The 25,917-nt window shown below is 35.4% G+C and overlaps 2 protein-coding genes across 7 annotated transcripts; both read right to left on the reverse strand.

Moving 5' to 3' along the window:
- Positions 1–4,945, reverse strand: LOC108347665 (uncharacterized). 5 transcript variants are annotated; one of them, XM_017587058.2, is made up of 16 exons: positions 4,755–4,945; positions 4,510–4,659; positions 4,327–4,410; positions 4,127–4,198; positions 3,969–4,040; positions 3,638–3,874; positions 3,210–3,320; positions 3,015–3,125; positions 2,582–2,707; positions 2,403–2,441; positions 2,220–2,326; positions 1,672–1,755; positions 1,466–1,553; positions 1,234–1,353; positions 663–847; positions 1–551 (listed from the first exon to the last, which is right to left on the reverse strand). In XM_017587058.2, exons 2-16 carry the CDS (start codon positions 4,621–4,623, stop codon positions 269–271), a joined length of 1,833 nt encoding a protein of 610 aa, XP_017442547.1. In that variant the 5' UTR covers positions 4,624–4,659; positions 4,755–4,945; the 3' UTR covers positions 1–268. The 5 variants fall into 5 exon arrangements, with proteins under 5 accessions (XP_017442547.1, XP_017442546.1, XP_052724175.1 ...); XM_017587057.2 differs by having other exon boundaries at positions 2,403–2,471; XM_052868215.1 differs by lacking the exon at positions 3,638–3,874 and having other exon boundaries at positions 2,403–2,471.
- A 3,298-nt stretch (positions 4,946–8,243) lies between these two features.
- Positions 8,244–21,254, reverse strand: LOC108346235 (uncharacterized). 2 transcript variants are annotated; one of them, XM_052868216.1, is made up of 9 exons: positions 21,014–21,254; positions 19,940–20,055; positions 19,746–19,841; positions 18,755–18,842; positions 10,390–10,477; positions 10,239–10,277; positions 10,036–10,096; positions 9,683–9,772; positions 8,244–8,593 (listed from the first exon to the last, which is right to left on the reverse strand). In XM_052868216.1, the coding sequence occupies exons 2-9, from the start codon at positions 20,048–20,050 to the stop codon at positions 8,519–8,521; spliced, it is 648 nt and encodes a 215-aa protein (XP_052724176.1). In that variant the 5' UTR covers positions 20,051–20,055; positions 21,014–21,254; the 3' UTR covers positions 8,244–8,518. The 2 variants fall into 2 exon arrangements, with proteins under 2 accessions (XP_052724176.1, XP_052724177.1); XM_052868217.1 differs by having other exon boundaries at positions 20,987–21,254.
- Between the last annotated feature and the right edge of the window lie 4,663 nt (positions 21,255–25,917).

Raw genomic sequence — 25,917 nt, forward strand, 5'->3', positions numbered from 1 at the left:
TACAGGCCAAAATGACAAATTACGATTCTAAGAATTACTGAATTTCATATCCTCGCCATAAATTATAATTACAAGATAGCATAAAGGAACGAATCTTAGAAACACAAATTAGGAAGTTGGCTATTCCTACTCACTTCAACAGAGTACAAGATAAATACAAAAATGTTGGTACATGACCAGTACGTATGTGAACTATGCTCTGTACGAATTACTTCAATAACCTTTTTTCCTTTGAATTAACTTCCTCGTAGTATTGGACTCCTATCATTCATAGAGACTCTGGACTAGTGGAAGGCCTGATTCTTGCTGGCATTCGCAAATGTTTCAAAGAATTTTTAGGCGTGATAGACATTTTGTTCAAGTTCGGGTTAAAATCAAGATCTTCAACAGTCACCATCATATCATCATCAATCATATCTTTCGTATTAGTGTCAACAAAATCATCATCTGTCACTTCACTGCCACTCTCACTGACTTCGGAAACGTTATCATCATCGTCATCGTATGTAGTTCTGACTTTTGACCACCGAACAAAATGTGGTCTTATGTAGCTGGTGATGGGATTGATAGTTGGAGTGGAGAGCAAAATCAGCATGAGCATAAAACTTAACCAGGTAACATTTCAAGGTCTAATGACATAAATTCAGATAAATAAAACTAACCTTTCACTTTTCTTCAATAAACATGGATCAAACGGAAAGAACATGTCAAGTCTATCCATCCCGCCAAAAGCCTTGGAAAGATCAGACTCGAGCATGTCATTGAAAACGAATGACTCTGATGCCATGAAAAGTTTAGCAGCCTTTGCCTGTCTAAGAAATTCCACAACTACAGTAGGCAAACACACCTGGTACATAAATTTATGTTAAACTTAAAAGTTTTGTTCAAAGAGTTCTGACAAAGTGCAAACCTTCACCCCATCAAAGGTCACGAGGAAAAGAATATGAAGTCTATCTGGATAATCTTTTCCATAAATAATTACAAAAAGAAAATAAACCTTCTATATGATAAAATTAGTTAATTTGTTAGCTAAAAATAAACTATTTGGAAAGGTTAATCCAACAAAACCTCAATAAATTAACTGTATATAAACTAATATTAGTTTGATGATTTAACTTTTTCTCATTTTCTTCACCTGAGTTCTTATAAAAAAGTTTCCTCATAATTTTATACACAACTATACAAGATGTTTATATTAAAAACCATCACTGTTAAAACTTAAAAGTGTCTTACCTTCAACGGACACAACTTATGTTTCCATATTGCCTCCATAGGCATATTAAGTAGCTGCAATTTAAGCCTAGGAACGTCCATGAGAGATCTCATGCGAAAACACAGAATGTACATGATAGCCTGCTCACACCAAAAAAAAAAATATATATATATAATGAACAATGAAGAATACTGAAAGACATCAGCTTTACGGTACCCCCTAACTAAAAAGGTCAAATGTGATAAGACTCACCTGACACCCAGAATAAAAAACTTGATGTGCTCGTGGGTTCATACCAGAATCACGTAACTTACAATAAGCATAACACTGATCAACCAAGCTGAAATCACGAAAAAAGACCATAAAATCAATTAATAACAATTTGCCTCTTCTAGTACAAGATAAAGATAACTTATTTGGTCATAAATAAACAGTTGACATTCAAAATGTTTTCAAACCTTTGTACGATGGTAGTGACCAACGCAGCCGAAAGGAACTTTGCACGAGAGAGATAACTAGCAAGATAAGCAACAGCACTCATCCTACAATGAATGAAGGCAATTACCAATGTCATGTTCTCTAAATATTGATTATAAAAAATATTTACATTTGAATATACATTTTATGCACATGTCAACATCCATGTCAGTCCAGTTTTTTAATCATAAAAAAGCATCTCATGATTAAGAGTAATAGAGCTCACATCTACAACAAAAGTAAGTTGCAGCAACAAGGGCCACCATTCTTATACAGTAATCAACACATAACAAAGTTATTAAGGGGTTATCATTCCAGTTGCAGCATAAACCACAAAAACAGTTTACAATGTTGTAACTTGACCAGTATTGGTACAAAGTTACACGTGATAAAATGAAAGAACACATTAAGGCAATCAAAACCAAGTCTAAAATATTTCTCAGCTGCACACATAAGCCCCATTTTACATATGTAGTTCATTGAATAGTCAAATGAGTGAATTTTAACTTTTTTACCACAACAAAAATACCTTGTTATAGGTGGATTAACATCAGAACCAAACATATCTGCAAGAACCATGGCAAACTTCACACCACATCCTTCAGGGTCCAGTGCACACGCATAGAACATCACAAACTGGAACAAAATAGAGCACTAATGAGAACACAATTCTCAGAAATAGTACCAGTAAGACAAGTTGTAACGACAGTACCTGGGTAAATTTTGACTTGTATGCATTCAGTACAGTTTTCTGGAATGAATGAAGTAGAATATCAAATACCTAACAGATGATAACAAGAGTATTAGGATGAAGCCATGTTGATGCACAGTTTAAATGCGTTTCGTGCCCTAATGTTGAAACTATGTGCATAATTTTATAGATGGGAATACCTCACCCAATCGGCCACTGCTTTGACATGATTCAAGGTGCAATAAAGCTAGCACAATTAGGTTATCTAATTTTTCAACAACCTTTTTGTCTTGGAAATTTTTCCTATTTAACAACTCTGACTGAGGCTGTAAAATGAAGACAAGAAATTCATGAGATAACACATAAGAAGCAGAAATTAAACAACTACAATACAGACATAAAAATGTACTAATAAACATAAATCAGGCAAAAAATACAGAACCGATAAGGATAGGAATAAGAGATTTCTCTCCTTCAAGAAAATATAATTTTTTTTATTGGCTCAAGCAAATATAATTAATTGACTTTATAACTTCTAAGCAACCAAATAAACTCGGCTCAGTCATTTCAATTGTCAAAGAACTCATCATTAAATCACAGTATGAACTTCAAATAAATTAATAAAAAGCATACCATACTATCAAAGTTCTCATCCTCCTCTACAAATTTAATAATATCTTCTAACTCCATATCAAATATGCCTTTGGTATCTTCTTGCAAGATTCCATCCCATCCAATTTCCACCTACAGCCATTTTAATAAATATGAATGGCCAAATGATCCCGCATTTCTTTGAGAAAAATTTCAAGGGAGAATTAACTAACTTACATCCAACTCTAGCAACCTATCCACAAGAGCAGGCAGCACTGTAGAACCGACAGTTTCTCCAATTGCACCACTCTCCAACTTTAACATATTCTCAACATATGGGACAATCTCCTACAAGCAACAAAAAAGTGAACCCTGATGAAAAAGACACTATCCATAGTCTATATCAATAAATAATGTATTTCTACAGACTGTTTTGAAATAAAAAATGCACATTAAGTGTAAATATAACTTAATTAACCACTACACTTTCTCCATAGTGAACAGTTTAGATACTGGTCACCGAATGCAAAGTTGACTAGATAAAAAAGTATAATGGCTAATTGACATCCAGCTAATTGACATGCAGCTAATTGATACACCAGTACATAATAGTGATACACAACAAATTCAATTAGTTGCCTCTGGAGAAAATCATATGAACTCACACGATCATAACTGAAGACACTGGGCATGTTCTGGACAACTATTGGACATAGTCGCAAGGGTGCAAGAGGCACCAAATCAGCTATCTCTTTCAAAGCCGCATGCACCCGAGACAGAACTTTATTTTTCCTGTTAATTCCATTCTCGTTATCCAGAGAATCATAAATGTTAAAAGGGGGCACAAAATGTTTCACAAGCATCTCCAAACACCAATCAATATATTTTCCATTAGTAGCAGCCTGCAGACAAATATACAAGCATCAAACTTAACAGAATTTGACAAGTGGCTCTATGATTACAAATATCCATTGGTGACACAAAAGAATCATGTACCAAAGATGTAATGAGTTCCAGCAGTGCATCCATAACTTCAGTTCCATAATTCCAGAGGCTCATTTTTGAAACCTGAGCAAAAATTCCACCAAAATCAATCATCCTTCAAGGAGGAAGAATTTGAAGTCCCAAACACGTCAGAGTAAATAAAATCTTACAGCAAAGAGAAGAGATTCGTGATGATCCGAATCTATATAGGACACTGCTCCAGAAAGTGCCTTCAAAGTAGTCTGCAGCCGTGGGATATAACATTACAAGACGAAATTAGCACAAAGACTTACATTTAAGCCCCCAAAAAAAGAAAAATAAATATGCAACAACATCTAACTTAGTTATGATCATTAAATCAAGAACCTACCACAAGAATTGCAACCTCATCAGGACTAAGATTCCTCTTCAGGTGCAAATAACTAACGAGCTCGTCGTAACTCCCTCTATCACCCTGCCACAATAACCCAGCTTTTATTCCCTTCGGCAATAGAAAGGTAAAATTTGAATTGAACAAAACCCATAACACTTTCCGAAATCTACAACAACTTACCGTTTTGACTGCATCAAGTACGCTTCTGAAGTGATGAACTAACTGCGAACCACTGTAACCACCGTTATCCATTACGGGACTTTCTTCCTTGTTACTTACACGAACCTTCACCATGCTCTCCTAAAACCCTAGACACAAACCCTAACACACCTACAACAAAAGCAAAAAAGGAATTATAATAAATTAATAACCACAAAACGCAATAAGCACATAACGCAAACCTAAATCAAACGGAGAACACTTACAGAAGCGCGTTGGTAACGGTGAGAAGAAGAAAAATCGGAGATTGGTTGAAAAATATAGGTGTGGCAGCAAAAACGACGACGTTGCGAAATCGAAGGAAGTGTGGATCGCTGTTACCTCTTCTTTGGTGAAGAGAGAGGAATTGCGGCTACGAAGAGGGAACAGCAACCACGAAGTTGTGACAGATAAACTCTACTTAAAGAGAATGTGTATGTAGTTAATTATTAATTATTAAATTGTTAAATTAATATTTTAATATTTTATTTTCAAAAAATAAATTGGATTGAAATTTAAAAAAAAAGATTTATTATAGCATCTTATAAGATTATTTTAAAAATACTTTTTGGGTTTTAACTGTTTATGTCGTCAGAATTGAAAATGTTTGGAAAGATTTTATTCGTTTACAAGAGTTGAAATAATTTTAGAATATTTTAGAAAAATACTCAAAGTTATACAGTGGATATCAAACCATACAGAATTATAGTATATCATACTTTTGTATCGCATAATTATATTTTCAATTTATGATAAATAATTTATGGTGTGATATATTTTTAAATTCCATTTAAAAAAAAATCCATCGTAGCACTAAACATGATAGATTAAGAAAGATATTATGTCAAGTAATGAATTAAAACTTCTAAAAATAGTTTATTATAAAAAGTCTAACGTAGAATTGTCGTAACTATATTTTTAAGACTTGTTTGACTTTTAATGGATTTATACTTTAAGAATTTAAAATATTTGGAAAGACTATATAGATAATATCTATCTCAATTTAGAAAATATTTAAAATATTTTAAAATATTTAAAATATTTAAACTGTTTAATTTAAATATTTAGAAAATATTTAAATAACTTATAAGATACGAAAATATTCTACAGATCTTTTTAGAATAATCAAAATTACAAATATCATTGGAAAAGAATAATATTTTTATAAAAAAAGTAAACTCAATATACTTTTAATCGATAATTAGTTTTAAACTTATGCCTTTAAGTCTTAGGTATCTTTTCATTTTAACTTCTAGTTTAAACCATGGATTCAAAATTATAGTATTTATTCATTGTTAATATTGAAGATAAAGATTATATTAATTATATAAGTCATTTAAAAAGTTATCAAAGAGCGAAGACAAGAATCAAATCCCCACTAAAGAATTTGCCTCTTAAAATATATATTATAACATTTGTACATCACTTATGATTAGTACATTATTAGTACAACATTATAGAATGTCAAGAAATTCATTTGAATACTTCTTAAAAGCAATTCATCAAAATTTCTATACTTGAAATGTATAAGATTTAATGCTGACAAACTTTTTACAGATGTGAAAAAACCTAATTAAATGAAACCATATTTCATTGTCCTCCCTAAAAATCATAATTATTCTAATTGATTAACAAAGGTTTTTTTTTTCAATTATTTAAAAGTTTTGACTGAATAGGATGATAACTTTTAACATAAATAAAATCTTTTAAACTGCTTTTATGTCACGTTTTATCTTTTTATAAGGATTTACATACTGCTTCTGAGCATAGTCTCCTTCGCAATGATTTCCTGTCTAATCTCATTTCTGCTCATATTCCATAGCTTTTCACTGAAGATGAAAATAATTATCTAGCAGTTGCCCTTCTAATGAAGATATTAAGAAAGCTGGTTTTTTTTTTTATCTTAATGCTAGTAGTGCTTCTGATCTTGATGACTTTGGTAGTTCTTTTTATCATGCTTGCCGGGATAGTGTTTGTATTGATGTTTGTAATCTTGTGAAGCAATTTTTTTCTCAAAAATTGAATTTTGTTTCATATGAATGTCAATGTGGTTTCTTTTATTCCTAAATTTCCAAGGACTGACTCTATTAAAGACTTCAGGCCGATTGTTGTTGCTAACTTGAGGTTTAAAATCATATCCAAAATTCTGGCTGATAGGTTGGCCTTGATTGCTAGCAGAATTGCCTCTTTTACTCAGAATGGCTTTATCAAAGGGCAGACAAAATAAATATTGTATCAGCATTGCTTCAGAGGCTATAAATGCTCAGCAAGAAAGTTCAAGGTGGTAATGTATCTTATAAAACTGACATCAAGAAAATCTTTAACACTCAGATAAGATTTTCTTATATAGGTGCTTCAGCGGTTTGGTTTTCATCAAATTTTCAACTCATGAATTCTGCAGATTCTTCAGTCTGCTCTTCTATCAATTAGGATTAATGGTAATCTTCTTGGTTACTTTTCTTACTGTAGAAGGGTTTGTCAGGGGATTTTCTCCCCTCTTCTGTTTTGTGTTGCTGAAGAAGTTTTGAGTGGGATTTCTCAACTTATCAGTTCTCAGAACATGCTCCCAATGGTTGGTCCTAAAAGAACTTTAATGACATCTTTGTTTTCTGCAGAGTTAAAAAGAGTACCCTAACTAACCTCATGAAACTACTCCATTCCTATGGTTCAGCCTCAGGCCAATGGATGAATTCCACTAAGAGTCTTTACTGCTGATTATTCTTCTGCCTTTAATAGGAGAGTTAAGTGTGTTCTTGGCTGCAATAGAGGTTTTATACCATTTAACAATTTATGGGTGCCTATTTTTGTGGGGGCTCCTAAATCTCGCTTCCTTTAACCTCTTGCTAATAAAGTTAGGCTCAGGCTTGCCTCTTGGAAAGGGAAAACTTTGAATATGATGGGAAAAATTCAGCTGGTAAACTCTGTCATTACTGATTTTCTTTCCTATAGTTTTAAAGTTTATAAATGACCAGCAAACTTGCTAAAAGAGGTGGATAAATGGTTAAAAATTTTATATGGACTGGTGATGTTAGCAAGCAAGCTCTTGTCGTTGTTAATTGGAATCAATTCTATGCCAGCAAATATGAAGGAGGGCTGCAAGTTGCTAATTTTCATGTGGAGAATAAAGCTTATCTTCTTCAGTTGGCTTGGTATTTTGCTTAGAGCTCTATGCCTTGGATTTTTCTAATAAGATCATGGATTTTAAGTCCAAATACCCAAAACTTGCTTCATATAAATCCTGTTGAATATGGCCCGGTATTAATAATTGGTAGGACACTGTTTTGGAAAACACTTCTTGGACTGTAGGTGATGTAAACCAAATACATTTTTGGAATGACCCATGGTGTTCCGGAGGTGTATTTCTTTGCTTGTTGGTGTTCCATATGAAGAGAGACCTAAACTCTCTGCTAAGGTTTCTCAAGTTTTGCATGGGTTTGGTTTGGTACGCCATGTTTTTGTATGTTATTTTCCTTTTGATATTTTTCATGAGATGATGGCAGATAACAAATGAACTCTAGAATGTTAATCGAGCTAAGATGTCATAGTTTATAGTGAGGCTTAACATGAATTTTATAAAATAAAATAAAATTTGCTTTAAACCCCTAATTAAATACCAGTCCTAAGTCTTAAATTAATCGTGAAATATATAATGCAAGTCATTAATTCTAGGAAACTTTATATACGTATGAATTTAATTGGGTCAATGACTAGTAAAATTATGGATCCCAAAAACAGATGTATAAATTGCATTTTATCCTTCTGCACTGTAGGAATTTAGGACGCTGAATTCAAAGACAAACACTGATTCTATTGAACTAAATTAAACAGTTTACAAAGCAAAGTAATTGAACAAGACCTAATCTTCAGCGACATGAGCAACCTACATCTATCAGACCAAACCAACTTCTAAACCTAATCTTATAGGCTAAACAAAAAACCTAGGAGTGACATCTTCACTTGACCAAAATTTCACCACCTTTTGAACTCACCTTTACTCATCATCAACCTCAATCTCTTCTGCACACCACCAAGAAACAGGGCCTAAACCATCATGATCTAACGAACCCTACAAAATAGAAACCATGATAGGTCACTATTCCATTAATGTGCAATACTAGTTAGTCATGACTATTTGTTTTAATACTGCTGATTAAATAGGGTTTCCGCCAATCTCTTCCCATAACAATGCCCAGAAGTTCAACTATAACTTTTTAGTCGTGAATAGAAGAGAATCAACTTTTTTCTTCTTCAAGAATTTTATTCCATAATTAAGATGTTGTGATGCATATGACACAGACAAAACTAAGGTGGAAGCACGGGGATAAATAATAAAGGAAGCCCTGAAAAGAATTCTTTTAAGACGAGGGTATGATCCTCTACAAAAAATATGCCCCCCTCAAAACAAGATGTTCGTAATGAAGAAATTAATAAGTCATCATCAATTATGCATAACAATACATTATAACACTGATATAATAAAAACATCCTAAATACATCAAAATGAAAGAATAAAAGAATGATTTGTACTTGTAATAAACCTCCAATATGAAAAACTATAATAAAAATATCTTAAAAATAAATAAAAAAATAACAAGACAATTTAAAGATGCTTAAATTTCCCATCTCAGTAATATAGCTCTACTATAATGTTCATATTTGCCTCTTTTAATATGTAGTACAGTTTAAGCATTCATATATACTTTGCTCCTTTCAATATGTAGCACATTTGGACCACCCTTCTCATCTTTCTTTCTAGTTTTAAGCATTCAAAAAAATTCATGATAAAGGTAGTACAATTCGACTATACATTGCATCACTCTTATATGGTTTTAAGTATTCATGAACCAAGGTAATTCTGAGATAAAACCAAATTAAAGTATATAAGTAAATGTAAATTTCACCTTATAAGTTGGTTTTATAAAATTAAGTTAGACTTAAAATTCACTTCTTAGCATGGTATCAGAGACATTATTTATTGCTTATCCTAGCGAAATTCATTGTTTGTTGGGTTTGACTGAATTAAAATATATAAATGAGTGTAAACCTCACCTTACAAGCTAGTTTTATAGAGTTGAGTTAAGTTTAAAGTCCTCTTCTTAAAAGTAAAGAATAAATTAAAGGCAAACAATGGTTTGATGATCAACAAAATACTTACAGTAACCAACATAGGTGCAAATGGCTTTGATTCTTTTGGTTGCTCGACCGGAATTTGTGGATAACTCACATTTTGAACACGAAATTTGATCTGCCAAATTGGTAATAAAAATTTAGCTTATTTGTTTTCTAATCAGATCTGACTTAAAATTTTTGGAGCCCTATTCTAATCATGAAAATTCAGCCTCTCTGCCCTTAATATTTAAAAGTAAAGATACAATTTTAATAAAAGGCTGGTACAAATTTGTGGACTTTTAAAATCTAGAAACCTCTATTTTTTGAGGCCTTATATAGACCATCTACTTGTACATTTCCAATCATATAATTTAACGAAAAAGGAAAAGAATTGCTAACCACGTCAGTTTCTTGAATAGGATATTCTTGTTCGTTAAAATCCCAAAACCATACGCCTTTCCTGATGAAATTTGAATAAGAACAGATAAGCATAATGTTTATCATACATAACAGGGTATGCATTACTTAAAAATAATAAATGAATGTAAGGAATACTACTGATGAGAGATGTCGGCTGTTGGTTCTTAAATAAATCTCAGTACCTAAAAGAATTAGTTGTTGACTCTTCGCTAAAGGATACCCTACATTCAACCAAAATAATAATAAAAGCAGAAATAATAATAATAATAAGAGATTGTTTGTATCAGGTTCAAAGATAATCCAAAAAGTCAAACTAGATAGTGGAAGCATCACCTTTTTCCTTGTTCATCCTCAACAAAGTGGTTTGGGTAGGGCATATGATGTGCAGGGACATAAATATCATCAAAGAATCCAAGACTTACTGCCAGCCACAGATTCAGAATTATTAAGCAGGACTATCTTGAATAAATCAATATTTGACAATCAATTAACATTTCAGATAATGCAGATAGTGGATGGTGTTGTTTCATGATGAAAAAAATAGGTTGTTTTCAGTGTCACATTAAAGATACAGAAATACAAAAACTAGCTCTGGTAACACTTGAAGAGTTGAGAGAAGATGAAAAGTCTTATATTTTTCACTTAGAAAGCCTAATAAAACTTACTACTGTATTTATAGGAGATAGTAGTTCTGAAAAGTAAAAGGGCGGAAAGTCCCTAACAAAACCCTAACATAAATATTAATAATAATAAAGACATTATTATACTTCAACACTCCCCCTCAAGCTGGAGCATATAGATCATATGCACCAAGCTTGGAACATATAAATTGAATTATAGGCCCCCTTAAAGATTTGATCAGAATGTCTGCGAGTTGTTCATTAGAGTCGACAAACTCAGTAACAAGATCCTTTGACAATAACTTCTCTCTAATAAAATGACAACCAATCTCTACGTGTTTTGTTCTTTCATGAAACACTGGATTGGAGGCAATGTGAAGGGCGACGTGATTGTCACAGTACAACTTCATCTCCTCATTTTCACAAAATTTCAACTCTTGAAGGAGTTGTCTAATCCACACAAATTCACATGTAGTTAGAGCCATAGATCGATACTCAGCTTCAGCACTAGATCGAGCAACAACACTTTGTTTCTTACTTTTCCAAGATACAAGGTTCCCTCCAAGTAAAACACAATATCCTGTGGTAGATCTTCTGTCAATTGGACAACCAACTTAATCTGCATCACAATATCCCTCAACTCGAGTGCTTCCCTTGTCCTCATACAACAATCCATGTCCTGGATTCCCTTTTACATATCTGAGAATGTGAATCACTACATTCCAATGATCAACATGTGGATTTTGCATAAATTGACTCACAACTCCAACCGGATAAGAAAGATCAGGTCTTGTTATGGTAAGATAGATGAGTTTTCCAACAAGCCTTCTATATATCTCTGGGTCTGAGAAAAGTTCACCTTGGTCTTTCATTAACTTTTTGATTTGAGTCCATAGGACTATCAATGGGCTTGCAATTTGTCAGGCCCGTTTCCTCTAAAATATCAAGAGCATATTTTCTCTGTGAAATGATGACACCTTCCTTTGATTGTGCCACTTCAATACCAAGAAAATATTTTAGTCAACCCAGATCTTTGTTTGAAAGTGGTTGAACAAATGATTCTTTAATTAAGCAATTCTAGTGACGTCATTTCCTGTAATGACAATATCATCAACATAGACCATAAGATAAACACATTTATCGAGAGAAGAGTGACTATAAAAAACTGAATGATCCGCCTCTCATCGTTTCAATCCAAAATTCTGCACAACCCGACTAAATTTACCAAACCAAGCTCGAGGTGATTGCTTCAAGCCATAGAGGGAACGATGTAATTTACAAACTAACCCAGACTCCCCCTGAGCAAGAAACCTAGGAGGTTGCTCCATGTATATCTCTTCTTCTAGATCACCATCAAGAAAGGCATTTTTAATGTCCAACTGGTAAAGGGGCCATTAACGGATGGCAGCCATAGCAAGCAAAATACGAACAGTATTGGTTTTAGCCACAGGAGAAAAGGTATCACAATAGTCAAGGCCATAGACTTGAGTATACCCCTTAGCTACCAAACGAGCTTTGAGACGATCGATTGCACCAATAGGACCAACCTAAATAGCATAGACCCATCTACAACCAACAGGCTTCTTACCAGGAGGAAGACGAACAAGGTCCCAAGTGCCATTGTGTTCAAGTGCTTGCATTTCATCAATCATGGCTTGTCGCCATCGAGGATGACCAAGTGCCTCATGATCATTATTAGGAACCTTAATGGAAGATAAGAAAGAAACAAAAGAGAAATATGGAGGAGACAAACGATGATAACTCAAAAATTTATAAACAGGATAAGGATTACGAGTAGATCGAATACCTTTTCGAAGGGCAATAGGCCAATTATTATCTGAGTCAAGAGAGGGTGAAGAGGATGAAGGATCCATGGCTTGGGAATCTGATGAAGGAGGATCTGAGTCTTGAGGATCTTCAGTGTTCTGAGTTTGAGATTGTGTCTGACGCTGATATGTGAGAAGAGGTGGAGGAACAAAGAATGTGACATCAGCAAACATATAATGGTAGAGGAAACATTTGTTGAACAGATGAACGGTCCTCCATGGAGGACAAGAAAAAAGGTGTATCCTCAAAGAATGTGACATCAGCAAACATATAATACCTCTTGGTTGAGGGAGAATAACATTTATACCCTTTCTGAAGGCGAGAGTATCCCAAAAAGACACACTTAATAGCTTTTGCAGAGAGTTTATCAAGACCTGGATAAACATTATGAACAAAACAAGTACACCCAAATATACAAGGAAAGACATGATAAAGAGGGTCATTTGGGAAAATGACAGAGTGAGGGACTTTATTCTCAAGAGAGGAAGAAGGCATCCTATTGATCAGAAAATAGGCAGTAAGGACTGCATCACCCCAATGATGAATAGTAACATTAGTATTCAACATCAGGCTGCGTGCAGTTTCAATGAGATGTCTATTCTTTCTCTCTGCAATGCCATTTTGTTGTGGAGTGTGGGGACATGTTGACTGGTGTAAAATTCCTTGGGAAGATAAGAATGAAGAAAATGTTGCAAAAAAGTATTCCTTGGGATTATCACTTCTGAGGATTTTAATTGTCTTTCCAAACTGGTTCTTAATTTCATTAAAAAAAGACACAAATATATCCAAAAGTTTAGATCTCTCTTTCATTAAATAAACCCAAGTACATCGAGAAAATTCATCAATGAAGGTTACAAAATAATTAAAACCAAAAGAAGTAACACAACTTGGTCCCCAAATATCAGAGTGAAGAGTTGAAAAGGAAAAATTACATCGTATCTCAGACTTTTTAGGATAAGAAGATCTAACATGCTTTCCTAACTGACAAGACTCACAATCTAAGACTTGAATGTGTTTGAGACTTGGAACCATCATCTTCAACTTGGATAAGCTTGGGTGGCCCAACCGATCATGCAAAAGTTTTGGGGATGAAGTTGCAAACAAGAAACTGAGGAGTTGGGTTTTAAGAAATAAAGTCCTCGTGACTCATGTCCTTCTCCAATCAGACAACCCGTACCATGTTCCTGTATAACAAAGGAATTAGCAGAAAAGGTTACAAAACAATTTAAGGAACGAGTTAATTGACTCAAAGAGACTAAATTGTAAGGACAATGAGGAATATACAAAACAGAATTCAATTTTAGTGAAGGAGATAGGGAAACTTTTCCAATCCCCTGAGATGCAACTTTGGATCCATTGGCAACAGTAATGAAATGAGGAGTTTTCGGAGAGGACATGGAAGAAAATTAATGGATGTTACCAAAGATATGATCTGAGGCACCTGAGTCAAGAATCCATGGACTATGACCTTCCACAGATTGAGAGATGCAGGCAATTGACACATTTGACATTGAGGAGGATTGGCCAGGATTAGAAGATTTTTCAGACTTGTACCTCAAAAACTCTTGGTACTCTTCATCAAAAATTCTAGATTCTGAATTTTCAGATTTAGACACATGAGCAGCATTGTCTGGAAAGCCATGCAAGGAATAACATTTATCTTGGGTATGACCCATTCTCTTACAATATGAGCATTGAGGACATCCACTTCGACCACCACGTCCTCCTCAGTTGCTCCTACCTCCTCCTCTTCCTCGTGGTGTCACCATTGCTGATGTTTCAACAGCATCACTTAAATTCTCGTCTTTTACCAATGTAGGTACCCGAAGGAGTCGAGTAACTAAGTCATCCATCGACGGGATTTGATCACCAGCTAAAACTTGATCACGTACATGATCAAAATCAGGGTGTAAACTTTTCAAAATTAAGACCATGTAAAACTTGTCAAGCTTTTTGTTGATATTTTCTAATGAATCAGCTACAAAGAAGTTCTTTAACTCTTCTACCGCAGCCCGAGCTTTTGTTATATGGGAAACCATATCATGGTTGACTTGTTTGAGAGAAGTTGCTCTTTGGGTTGCATTGAAAAGACGTTGTACATCATTAGCAAAAATATCTTGAGCCCTTTTCCAAAAAGAGGAGCATGTCTTATAGGGTCTCAAGATATCTAGAACCTCTTGCTCAACCGATAGCCACAAAACAGCACATAACTGAAAGTCTAATTTCTGCCACTGAGATTTTTCTTCATCTAGGACCATAGAAATATCTTGTTCAAGGTGATTATGGTGTCCTTGACCAAGAAACCACAATTCCACTGCAGAGGACCATGATAAATAATTTTTCCAATTCAGTTTTGCAGATGTAATGATAGGGGTAGTAGATAAAGAGGAATTAATTCCGGTAGAAGAGGCCATTTTAAAACTGTGAGAAGAAATGGGACTTAGGGTTAGCCCCGGCGAAACAAAACACACTCAAGAAGCCCCGGCGAGATGATTTGGAGTGACGCAGTGTAACTCCGACACCGGAAAGGCAACGCGTGCGGAACACGCGGCCGAGACTAGCTGGAAAGAAGCGGCGCGTGGCGGCTGGTGCGGAGGCTTCGGAGGACGGGACCACCAGGGTTGGGTTGCGCTTCTCAAGGCGCACCTGACCCTTGACTTCACCGGAGAAGCGATGCTTGGGGGCGGCGGCGGCAGCGGCGGCAGCGGCGGCGGACAGCGGAGCAAACGGCGGAAATGACTCTTGATACCAACTTGAAGAGTTGAGAGAAGATGAAAAGTCTTATATTTTTCACTTAGAAAGCCTAATACAACTTACTACTGTATTTATAGGAGACAATAGTTCCAAAAAGTAAAAGGGCAGGAAGCCCCTAACAAAACCCTAACATAAATATTAATAATAATAAAGACATTATACTTCAACAATAACAACTCCATAGAAAAGTCACATTATTCTTTTAGAACACACTTTTAGCGTCAATTAAATTCATAGTTCTCGATCCTAGATAGAAGCAGGGACCATGATAGGGTCTTAAGGGTTTATGTCATGAAAAAAGGGGGAAAAAACAGAACATAAAATATAATGGAGGGGGGAGTTGGTTAAGCAGTTACGTTAGGAGGTTGTTTTAGGAGTTAGCTATATAAGAGGGAATAACTGTCTGTCAGGGGACACGTTTTGTATTGTTTTGTAGTTGAGACAGGATCTGTGCATCCTGTGGGGAGGAAGACAGGCTTCCTTGGAAGTGTTGTACCTTGTGTTTTCAGAAATAAAGAAACAGTTGTTCTTTATTGTGTTTCGTTTTCCTCGAGTTAAACCAGAATAGTGTTCAAGGTTTCTTGCTCTCAAGAATCCTAACAGACCAGCTGACCCTATATTAGTGAATAGAATAGCATGATGACTGACTTTGAGGTTCCTAGATTGAGGAAACCAGGAAAAACCCACTGCAACCACCTATACTCACTGAATAGATCTTGTATTATTGATTCTAGGCAACAAGTACAGCATGAATGCAGCCAAGGGACAATGTCCCCTTCACAGGATGCCAATGATCCTGCCAACACTTCACCAAACTTTCAAAAACGTCCCGTGCATACAAAGACCCCCCACTATATATAGAAAGCCTCACTCCACCTAACAACCCCCTGACAACCCAACTAACAATTACTTCTATATATGTTTCCTCCTAACATACACATTACATATCCTATCATTACACGCCGCTGCAGAAACAACCTTGTCCTCAAGGTTGAAGTCTAGAAACTGGTCCATAATTTGTTGCAACAACTTCCCACAAGGCTTCCTTTCTGCCCTTGGATTAACACTTGCTGCAAGACTTGATCTCCCATCAGCCAATTCATCAAACTTGGGGAAGATTCATCAGCTTAGGTGGCCTTCTTCCCATCTTCTTCTTCAGTTTGGTAATTTGAGCTATCAAAAAACCTCCCCATATAAACTGGCAGATATTGTAGAACAGCAGCAACTGCACTTGTCCGTGATGCTTTAACTTTTCTGGATACTGTAAAAGATTCTGCTTCCATACTTTCCTCACTTTGTCCCCTGATTGGAGTAGTGAAAGGAGGGGACATGTACTTACTTTTCTTCCTTTCTCTAGACAAACTACCCTTCCTGCTTCGTTCTTCACTCTTCCCTTCAGCTAAAACTTCTTTTTTCCCCAATAGAAGAGTAGATTCAGATTCAAAACCTGTTCTCTTATCAACGATTAAACGACTCAGCTTTATAGACAGAAACCTTCCGACCTCACTTGCAGCTTCTTGCACAGCATTGGCAAAATCGATCCAGCTACTCTATTTAACCATATCCTCAAAGTAGTCCCCAAAACGCTTTAACTGTGATGGATGACACCATGCATAGGTTCCATGCCCAAATTAGGTAACCAATGGTCTGTTCTTTGGTTTCAGCTTCAATGTGTCATCATATGCATCAGATGGGTCATAAATTCGGTCAGGCCACCAAAGTTTACTCTTGGCTTGACCCCAAACAAAATGACCAATAGCAAAACCATACCCTTCATCACTCGAGTCCTCCATGTCTACATCCATGTTCTCACTTGTCTCAGCAATTGGAACCTCTATAATCACAATGTTCTCAAAACAATCTTTGTTTTTTTCTACCTCTTCACTACCTCCCACGTCTTTTGCTTCCTCAACACCAACCACTTTTGAACCATCCCCACTCAAAACAGTCTCATCTTCTACTCTATTCTCAAAAGTAATAGTCACAATGTTCCCACCACATTCTGCTTTCTTTCCTCTGTCTTCACCCTCCTCCACTGTTTTGACATACACACCAAGACCTACCACACTATCCCCTCTAAAATCAGCAACTTTTGCACCTTCACTCTGAGAAGTAAGAGTCATAGCCTTCCCATCACAGTCTTCACCTGATGTATTTTCCCCATCAACATTTGTCAAATTATCCACCCTTAAGGCAACAGCTTTTGCAACTTTCTCAGAAGCAACAGCAACAATGTCTCCATCACAGTCTTCATTTTTGTGTTCCTCTTCACGTATATTCTCTTCTCTCCTGTCTTGCCTTCCAATTCCTGCAAAACTATCAACACTCAAAACAGCAGCTTTCGACACTCTACTCCCAGAATTAATGGTCACAACATTTCCATCACGGTCTTGGTCTCCACCTTCCTCTTCACTGATATCCTTTTCTCTTTTCTTCTCCTAGTTGATTGAATTTTCTCTTCCATGTGAGGGTTTCTTTGCTTTCTTGATGTCTTGCAAACTATCTTTCTCAGCATCCATACCCTTTCTTGCCCTGTAAACAGATTCCTCACTTCCTTTTGAGCGCCTTTTGTGATTCTTGGATTTCAGCATCAGGACTTTCATCATATCTTTAAGTTCTTGGAAGCTCTCTCTGAATTCTTCCCTTAGGTCATTTATAGCCCTTCCCTGTTCGTTGGCCACCCTCCTTTCCAATGTACTGCCTCTCGCTTCCATGCTTCTCCTCCTTCTTGGCAGGTTGGACCAATTGTTAGGTTCCTAGATTGAGGAAACCAAGAAAAACCCACTGCAACCACCTATACTTATAGATCTTGTATTATTGATTCTAGGCAACAAGTACAGCATGAATGCAGCCAAGGGACATTGCACAGGACGCCAATGATCCTGCTAACACTTCTCCAAACTTTCAAAAACGCCCCCTGCGTACAAAGACCCCCCACTATATATAGAAAACCCCACTCCATCTAACAACCCAACTAACAATTACTTCTATATATTTTTCCTCCTAAAATACACATTACATATCCTATCACTGACATTCTGAAATTATTTTATTATTAATATTAATTAATTTATTATATTATTTGTTATCATTTATTTAGTCTTTTGTTACTAATTATTATTTAGTTTATGTTATATGTTACGCTTTAAATAGTTTATAATATTTATTTTTCATTTATCTTATTATTTTAATATCATGCTTTAAATTAAAAGAGAAAGAGAAACTAAGTTGAACACAAATTAAAGCCCAACCCAACAAACAAAAACATAAAAGGAAAAAAATACAAAAGCTTTAAGGCAATATTGACTATAAACAATTCCCTTCTCTAATCGGTATCTGAAAGTATTGTGCTACAAGGAAAATGTAACAGATAAATGAAACAGAAGTAAGACATAAAAGTAATTCTTCTCCAGCAATATGCATCACAGAACAGTATTGAGGAACTAAACCATGCATGTCAACTGAAACAAAACCAAGTAGCTAAAACAGAGACATACATTGTAAGCCATTAGAATCAGATGAAATAAGCCTCGCAGTAATAATTTCCCCCACAAATGGACGAAACATAATTAAATTGAATACAACCTGCCAGAAATATTGGAATTTAGTTACTGCATAGACACAATTAAATATATAATCATTTCTGCCATCATACCAAAAGCAGTGAGTTAAGCACTGCTTGGATAAACTTTACAACAAAAGAAAAAAAAAAGTATAATGAATCAAACTTTTTCCACAATTCAAAATCAATTTATGCACATTAATTTTGAAGAATTAGATGAGAACTTCTTCATAAGTCAAAGTGCATAAGTTGATTTTGAAATAAGCCTCGCAGTAATAATTTCCCCCACAAATGGACGAAACATAATTAAATTGAATACAACCTGCCAGAAATATTGGAATTTAGTTACTGCATAGACACAATTAAATATATAATCATTTCTGCCATCATACCAAAAGCAGTGATGAGTTAAGCACTGCTTGGATAAACTTTACAATAAAAGAAAAAAAAAGTATGATGAATCAAACTTTTTCCACAATTCAAAATCAATTTATGCACATTAATTTTGAAGAATTAGATGAGAACTTCTTCATAAGTCAAAGTGCATAAGTTGATTTTAACTTCCTGAAGTTAAATTCATTTTAACTCATTTTCCTTTATAAATACTTACAAATTTTTTTATCTAAATATGACCTTACAATACATCATAAATTGTAAATAAGGGATGCTAAGAAAGTACAACCGTTTTGCAGGTTCCAGTATGCTGAAAAAGACTCATTACAACTCAATAGAATATCAACAATTTTGCGGCCATTAATCAAAATTTAAGGATTAAACTTTAGGTCAGCCAACAATTCTTTCCTAATAAAGTCAAACTACTTTGTTAAGAGAAGCAAACATGACTTTCAAAGATAAAAGTTTGGTTCAACTTTGAACTCTCATCACATACAGGACAACAAGTTCAAAACAAACCCATGAATTCATACCGTGTAGGTCGGAGCCCCATCACCTGGGAAGATAAATCCACCATCAATGGATATGATATCATATACAGAAATGCAAAGGCCCAAGTTTGCTATAACCTGGCATGATTATAGAAACCAAAAAGAAGCCAAGGAAATTAAGTCAATTACACAATAATGGTTCAATAGGGAAACAGAAAACAGTAGCAACAAAAAACCTTATCTAAGAAAAGTTTTTCAAGCTCCATGTGAATGGCTTCTCGAATGGGAAGAACAAGACGAGGAGGAGGCAGGGGCAATTTGTGTTCAATTTTACTGAGATAGAACATTGAGCCTGAACCAAATTACAGAATATTAAGGTCCAGAGTAAATACAACCAAAAAAGAATGAAAGTGTACATTGTGTTAACCAAAAGAGCATTAAGCTTATAGGAGATCAAAGTTCTTCTGATTCTGATTCTGTAGTAATGTAAGCAAGCTTATATGTGGTTTTAGCATATAACTTGGGGGCTAGGGAGAAGAACATGATCCAGAACGTCCATATTGTAATCAAGGATTCAAAGAAAATAAAAAATTTACACATTTTAGTCATAATACTTCATTGTTCAATCAGTAAGTAATTCCACAATGCCATTGATTATAGATTAAATCCTCTACCAGGATCTTGTAAACAAGTATCAGTGTTTAGTATAGTAGATCATACCAATAATTTTAAAGGAAAAAATAAAATATAAAATAATAATAAAATCACAGGCTTACAGAGAATTGAGGATGCACCAGGCTTTTTTGGGCACCATTGGCGTTTGTACACTAAACTAATATTTGAGTCAATGGGAAATCTGTTTTCTTACTTGTCTTGAACTTTCATGACATGTTTTTATAAAATTTGATACAATACGAAACCATGGGTAGTGAGATAGCTTACAAAATCATTGGCCAACTAAAAGGTACAATTAGAAGCAGAGCATGTTGCACAGGTGCAGGCACTCATATGTAAATTGAATGAGCAAATGATTCAATGACAGGCCATACCATGTAAGCACTATATTCCAAATAATCAACAACAACAATTATAACAATAACCATGGCTATCAAACTCAGTTCATACGGAAGTAAAGTCGTTATTGGAGCAGGACCGATAGGCTCACTGTAAACTCGGTGAGCTCGGCCAAACTCGCCAGCTTGCAATCGAGTTGGCGAGTCCAGAGGGGTTTTCATTTTTAACGCAATTGATCGCTGTTGCTTGAGCGGAAATAAAAAACTTACAGTGATTAGGTTCCTTCTTCTCCTCACCTGGCAGATTAAGGTTCGCCGTTCTGGTTTCTATTCGCCGCGCCGTGTCGTTCCCTTCTCCGGTCGCGCAAAAATCACGGCCGTTTCGCTGCGTGGTGGTGCGTCGGATTCTCTGGTCGCGGTTTCCTCTGCTGGAGATTCTCTTTGCTTTGCTTGCAGTTATCCACCACGGGGTTCTGTTTTGCTCGCGGGTGGTGTACCTCTTTTTTGTTTGAATCCAAGCACGGAAAAACAAGATTCTAAGGAGAATGACTGAGTTAAAGTACTAAGGAAATAAAATATTAAAAATCATGAAAAACAAAACGAATAAAGTGTTAAATTTACAATTGAGAAAAAAATCACACACAATCAATCATTTGTTTTAAAAATAATTAATTAATCATGACTTTTTAGACGAAAATATAACATGTATAACATTAGGTTAGGTTATATATAAATTATATTTATATATATATTATTATAAAATGAACAATTAAAATAATAAACAAAATAAATTAATTTAAAATTTGATATTTTGTCAAAATATTTTAATTTATTAATTTAAATATAATTTATTATTATTATTTAATAACTATTTTTTTAATTTAAATCTTATTTTAATTTATTTCATATTTCTAAAAATATTTACGTATATTAAATTATTTTAATTTTTTTTATCACATCAATCAAATCATTTAAAAAAATTTCGCTCATTTCTCGTCACTTTCTCCTCGTATATTTCTATTTTGTTTTGGTTTAATATCTCCTAAGGTTCCTATTTTTGTCTAGAATTTCAAATAGCTCTCCTTCTTGTTCGGCGTCTCAATTAGGTCCTTATTTTATGAAAATTACAACAATTAGATCCTTACCGTTAAATTGGGCTTAACGGCGTTAAGCAAATGTTAAGGTGGCATGCTGATGTCGGTGTTTTAATGACGTGGCAAATTGTTAGATGTATATGTGAGTCTGACGTGAATTTTTGCGTTTTTAAAATTAAAAAAATGAGAAAAAGATAATTAAACAGATTTGTATATAAGAATTAGGAATTTAAAATCACACAATCAAACGTCATAGTGGTTTAAGGAAAAACAAAAAATATAAAAACGACCAATTTTTGTTTTTGATTTGTAAGAGAGATAAAAAAAAAGTAATTTTTACAAGAACAAGCCATTGTCGAGCAGAACGGAGCAAAATGGTATGCTAAAAGCCATGAAAAACTACGAATCGGGTAAGAAAAAAAAACTTTTTTAGTGAAAAGAAGAGGAGAGGAGAATACACTTGAAAGAAGGGATGGATTAAGGAAGAGATCAATCTAAGAGATTTCGGTGGGAGTGGGCTTGCGGGGGTTATCAGAGGGGAATCTGTAGGGAATGGTGCAAGCTCTGTAGTGGGAATCGATTGGTGTCAACAACAATGGAAATTCCACAAGCTCTGATGCGCTTTCCATTTTTCAGAGCAAGAAGGAATGAATGTGATTGCGTTGTGAGTTTAATTCGCCAACAAAAATTGCAGAGAGAAAGCGTGACGGAGTGGCGCTTCTCTCCTCACTTTCACTTCCCACACGAGTTGAAACTCTCAGCTTCTTTTCTTTTCTGCTAAAACAAATTAAAGAGGATTGAAAAAGAACGTGATTTAGGATTTGAAAGGTTTTTCAAATTGAGAATTTTTCTGGATTAGAGCTCCTCTGCGTTTGATATGCAGGTGATGAAATTGATTTGGGTTTTCTATGATTAGGTCTGGGTTTTCTATGATTAGGTCTGGTAGTGTTTCATGGAGGTTGACGCGCTGCAATGGTGCTCGCGATTTAGGTTGCGTTAATGGAGGCTTGTATGGTGGTTATCAGTCCAAAGAAGATGGCGGCGGCGACCTGAGGGTTTAGAAGCGTGAAGAAGATGATGCACGAAGATGGTGACGGCGCGAGAACAATTTATGAAATTAATTCCCAATTTGGATGAACCCTAAAATCAAACTTTCTTTTCCCAATTCCTAATTCCTAATTCGAATAAAGGATGCAGTTTAATCTTTAATTCATCTTTACAAATTTTTTTTATTTAAAAAAAAAATCAAAAGACACATTAGAATCTGATCCATCAAATAAGTTATTCTACGTCATTTAAAAATGAAAATTAGCATGCCACGTCAACCATACATTAACACTGTTTGACCTAATTTAACGGTAGGGGTTTAATTGTAGCAATTTTTATAAAATAAGAACCTAATTGAGACGCCGAACAAAAAGGGTACCTATTTGACATTGTGAACAAAAATAGGGACCTTAGGAGACATTAAACCTTTTGTTTTTCTTCCTCTTATTTCTTTTCTATTATTCCCTCCATCCAAACAATAGAATTTAAATTTTTTTTATATCTGGCCACGGTTTTATGATTATATGATAGTATAAAAAACTTTTTCTTTTGTTAGTAAAGAAACTGGTTTGCAACGATTCCACCAAAATTATATTGATATCCTCACCTTAACGAGAATGTTGCATGTGAGGACCGTAAATTTTGGAGAGATGGGGACAGGGCAGTCACCCACTCCTTGCATTATTGGAATGCATTATTGGAGTACAATTATTGGGGGAAGCTTGGAAGGGGGGGTTTCATTATTGGCATGTGAGAGGGAGAGAGAGAGCAGATTGGGAGTAACATCCAGCCATTTCCAGCAGCACCATGGGAAGATGAAGTGGTGATCTCGGTCAAGCAGAAATAGCTTGAGTAAGGAGCATCCAAGGCTTGGAGATGAAGCACTTGCTGCCACGACCCACACCAACTGGAAGGAAATAACACACGTTTGGAGAGCTTCATTATGGTTTGGAGAGATCACTGTCCAACGTTCCAGCAGCTTGGAGAATAATTCACATTTCCAGCCGCCACCATGGTGGGAGACTTTGGTCCTTCAAGCGTCCAACAACCTTGAACATCCAACATCTCCAATCTTCCCAACGTAACTATCCAGTAGAAAGGACAATCAACAACTGCACCGTCCTCCATCAGCACTAGCCTTCAACCATAGGAGCAGCGAACACATTAAGAATTCACGGCTGGAAGAAAAATCAAGTGGTTGGGCATCCTGTGAGATTGGAATCCTTATAACAAAAATCTGGGAGAGGAAGGGGAGATCTTAAACTGCACGTCTGAGGGAGATTAATCCCAAATTTTTTAAGGAAGTCTTCAAGAGGTAAGGGGAGCTAGATCCATTTGTTAGATTGTTAAATCATACTATATTTGATGCAGATCTGGGAATTTGGGGATCAAAAATGGGGTTTTCTGGTTTCTGGAAAACCTGGTGCGATTCTGCAGAATTCTGCAGAAACGCGCGTACGCCCATTTCGGTGAGTCAAAATTGGACGTTCGTCCAATTTGCTCGACCGTGGTCGGCCAAAGTATATGAGCGTTCGGTTTTGTGTTTCAAGGTAACGAACGTTCGCGTTCGTCTTAGGTAAAGTTAGTACTATATTAGACGCTCGTCCAAATCGTATTCAAATAGTGAATTAATGACCTCAGACGTTCGTCCTTAACTTAGTATTCTAGTGAAGTAATCTCCGGCGTTCGGTTTTGTTAGATTAATAATAGTGAGTGTTCGGTTTTGGCTATTAATGATTGTAGACGTTCGTCCTTCAATTGGTATTATGAGGAATAATCTTTAGCGTTCGGTCTTCGTGTATTATTGATTGTAAGTGTTCGGCCTTAAGTTGGCATTCTTAAGTTTGAATCCTGAATGTTCGGTTTTGATGTATTAGAGTACGTTCGGCCTTAGTGTATTAGTGATTTATAGCGTTCAATCTGAATCAGGTGTTCTAAGGTTTAGATTATTAGCGTTCGGTCAATATGGAATTGTGTTCAGCGTTCGACCTATAGAGTATGATTTTCTAGCGTTCGCGCAAATAGTGATCAGTCAAATGGTGTTCAGAAAATATGTTGGTAGTTAGTGTTCGTTCTTAACTTAGTATCCTCGGGTAGCATTGTTGAGCGTTCGTTTAACTTAGTATCCTCTGGTAGCATTGTTGAGCGTTCGGTCTTAATTTGACAAGTCTTAAGTTTGGATCTTGAGCGTTCGGCAGTATTATGTGATCAGTGATTTTAAGCGTTCGGTCTTAATCTAATAGTCTCAGGCTTCAATTTAATGTGTTCAATCATATTATGTGTTAGTGAAAGTTCGGTCGTGTTAGAGTTTTGCAATTAGTGATCGTCCTTAGTGAACGTCCAATCTTGGTGATGTTTTCTGGTGATCGTTCATATGGAACGGTCGTTCTCGATGAGTTGTAGTACACTCCTTAGGCAGCATTCGATCTTGATGTTGTTTGATCTTTGAGCACTCGTCCAAACAGTGTGCAATGTAAAATGGTGTTTGATGGTTAGCGTTCGGTCTAAGTACTCGATTATAGCGTTCGGCTGAATAGTGTTTGATCAAGTGAGACGTTCGGTTGTAGCGTTCGGCCGATAGCGTTCGATCAGATGGCGTTCGTTTAAATAGTGATCAATATAGAACGTTCGGCCAGATTGGTTTAGGTCTCATAGCGTTCGTCCAAGTGGTGTCGGCCTTATATTGTTGAATCCAGTAGCGTTCGTCCAATAGTGTTCGTATAATATTCAACCAAATAGCGTTCGGTCAGTTAGCGTCCGGTCAGATGGTGTTCGTTCAAATAGTGTTCGTCCAAATAGTTTTCGTCCAAATAGTGCTTGGTAAATAGGGTTCGGTTCCATGGTTATTTTTGCTCTTATTTTAACTGTGCAATGTGTTTTGTATATATATATATATATATATATATATATATATATATATATATATATATATATATATATATATATATATATATATATATACTCTAAGGTAAATTCATGTGAAACAAAAATATGTGAATGCATGAGATGTGATAAAATTACTGTGATAAATGTATTTTATTATGTTGATATGAAATTGTG

The sequence above is a fragment of the Vigna angularis genome, chromosome 9 (genome assembly GCF_016808095.1).
Source record: "Vigna angularis cultivar LongXiaoDou No.4 chromosome 9, ASM1680809v1, whole genome shotgun sequence".
Taxonomy (NCBI): domain Eukaryota; kingdom Viridiplantae; phylum Streptophyta; class Magnoliopsida; order Fabales; family Fabaceae; genus Vigna; species Vigna angularis.

What these genes read in the sequence shown, in the direction of transcription:
- LOC108346235 (XM_052868216.1), bottom strand. Translation starts at nt 20,050, where the DNA reads ATGTTCTATCTCAGTAAAATTGAACACAAATTGCCCCTGCCTCCTCCT. An exon ending in AAAAACTTTTCTTAGATAAG is followed by an intron (nt 19,842 to 19,939) that starts GTTTTTTGTTGC and finishes TAATCATGCCAG; the next exon opens with GTTATAGCAAACTTGGGCCT. An exon ending in TTGCACCTATGTTGGTTACT is followed by an intron (nt 8,594 to 9,682) that starts GTAAGTATTTTG and finishes TCTATTTTGTAG; the next exon opens with GGTTCGTTAGATCATGATGG.
- LOC108347665 (XM_017587057.2), bottom strand. Translation starts at nt 4,623, where the DNA reads ATGGTGAAGGTTCGTGTAAGTAACAAGGAAGAAAGTCCCGTAATGGAT. An exon ending in GTGTCTTCAGTTATGATCGT is followed by an intron (nt 3,321 to 3,637) that starts GTGAGTTCATAT and finishes TGTTGCTTGTAG; the next exon opens with GAGATTGTCCCATATGTTGA. An exon ending in GCAGTGGCCGATTGGGTGAG is followed by an intron (nt 2,472 to 2,581) that starts GTATTCCCATCT and finishes ATCATCTGTTAG; the next exon opens with GTATTTGATATTCTACTTCA.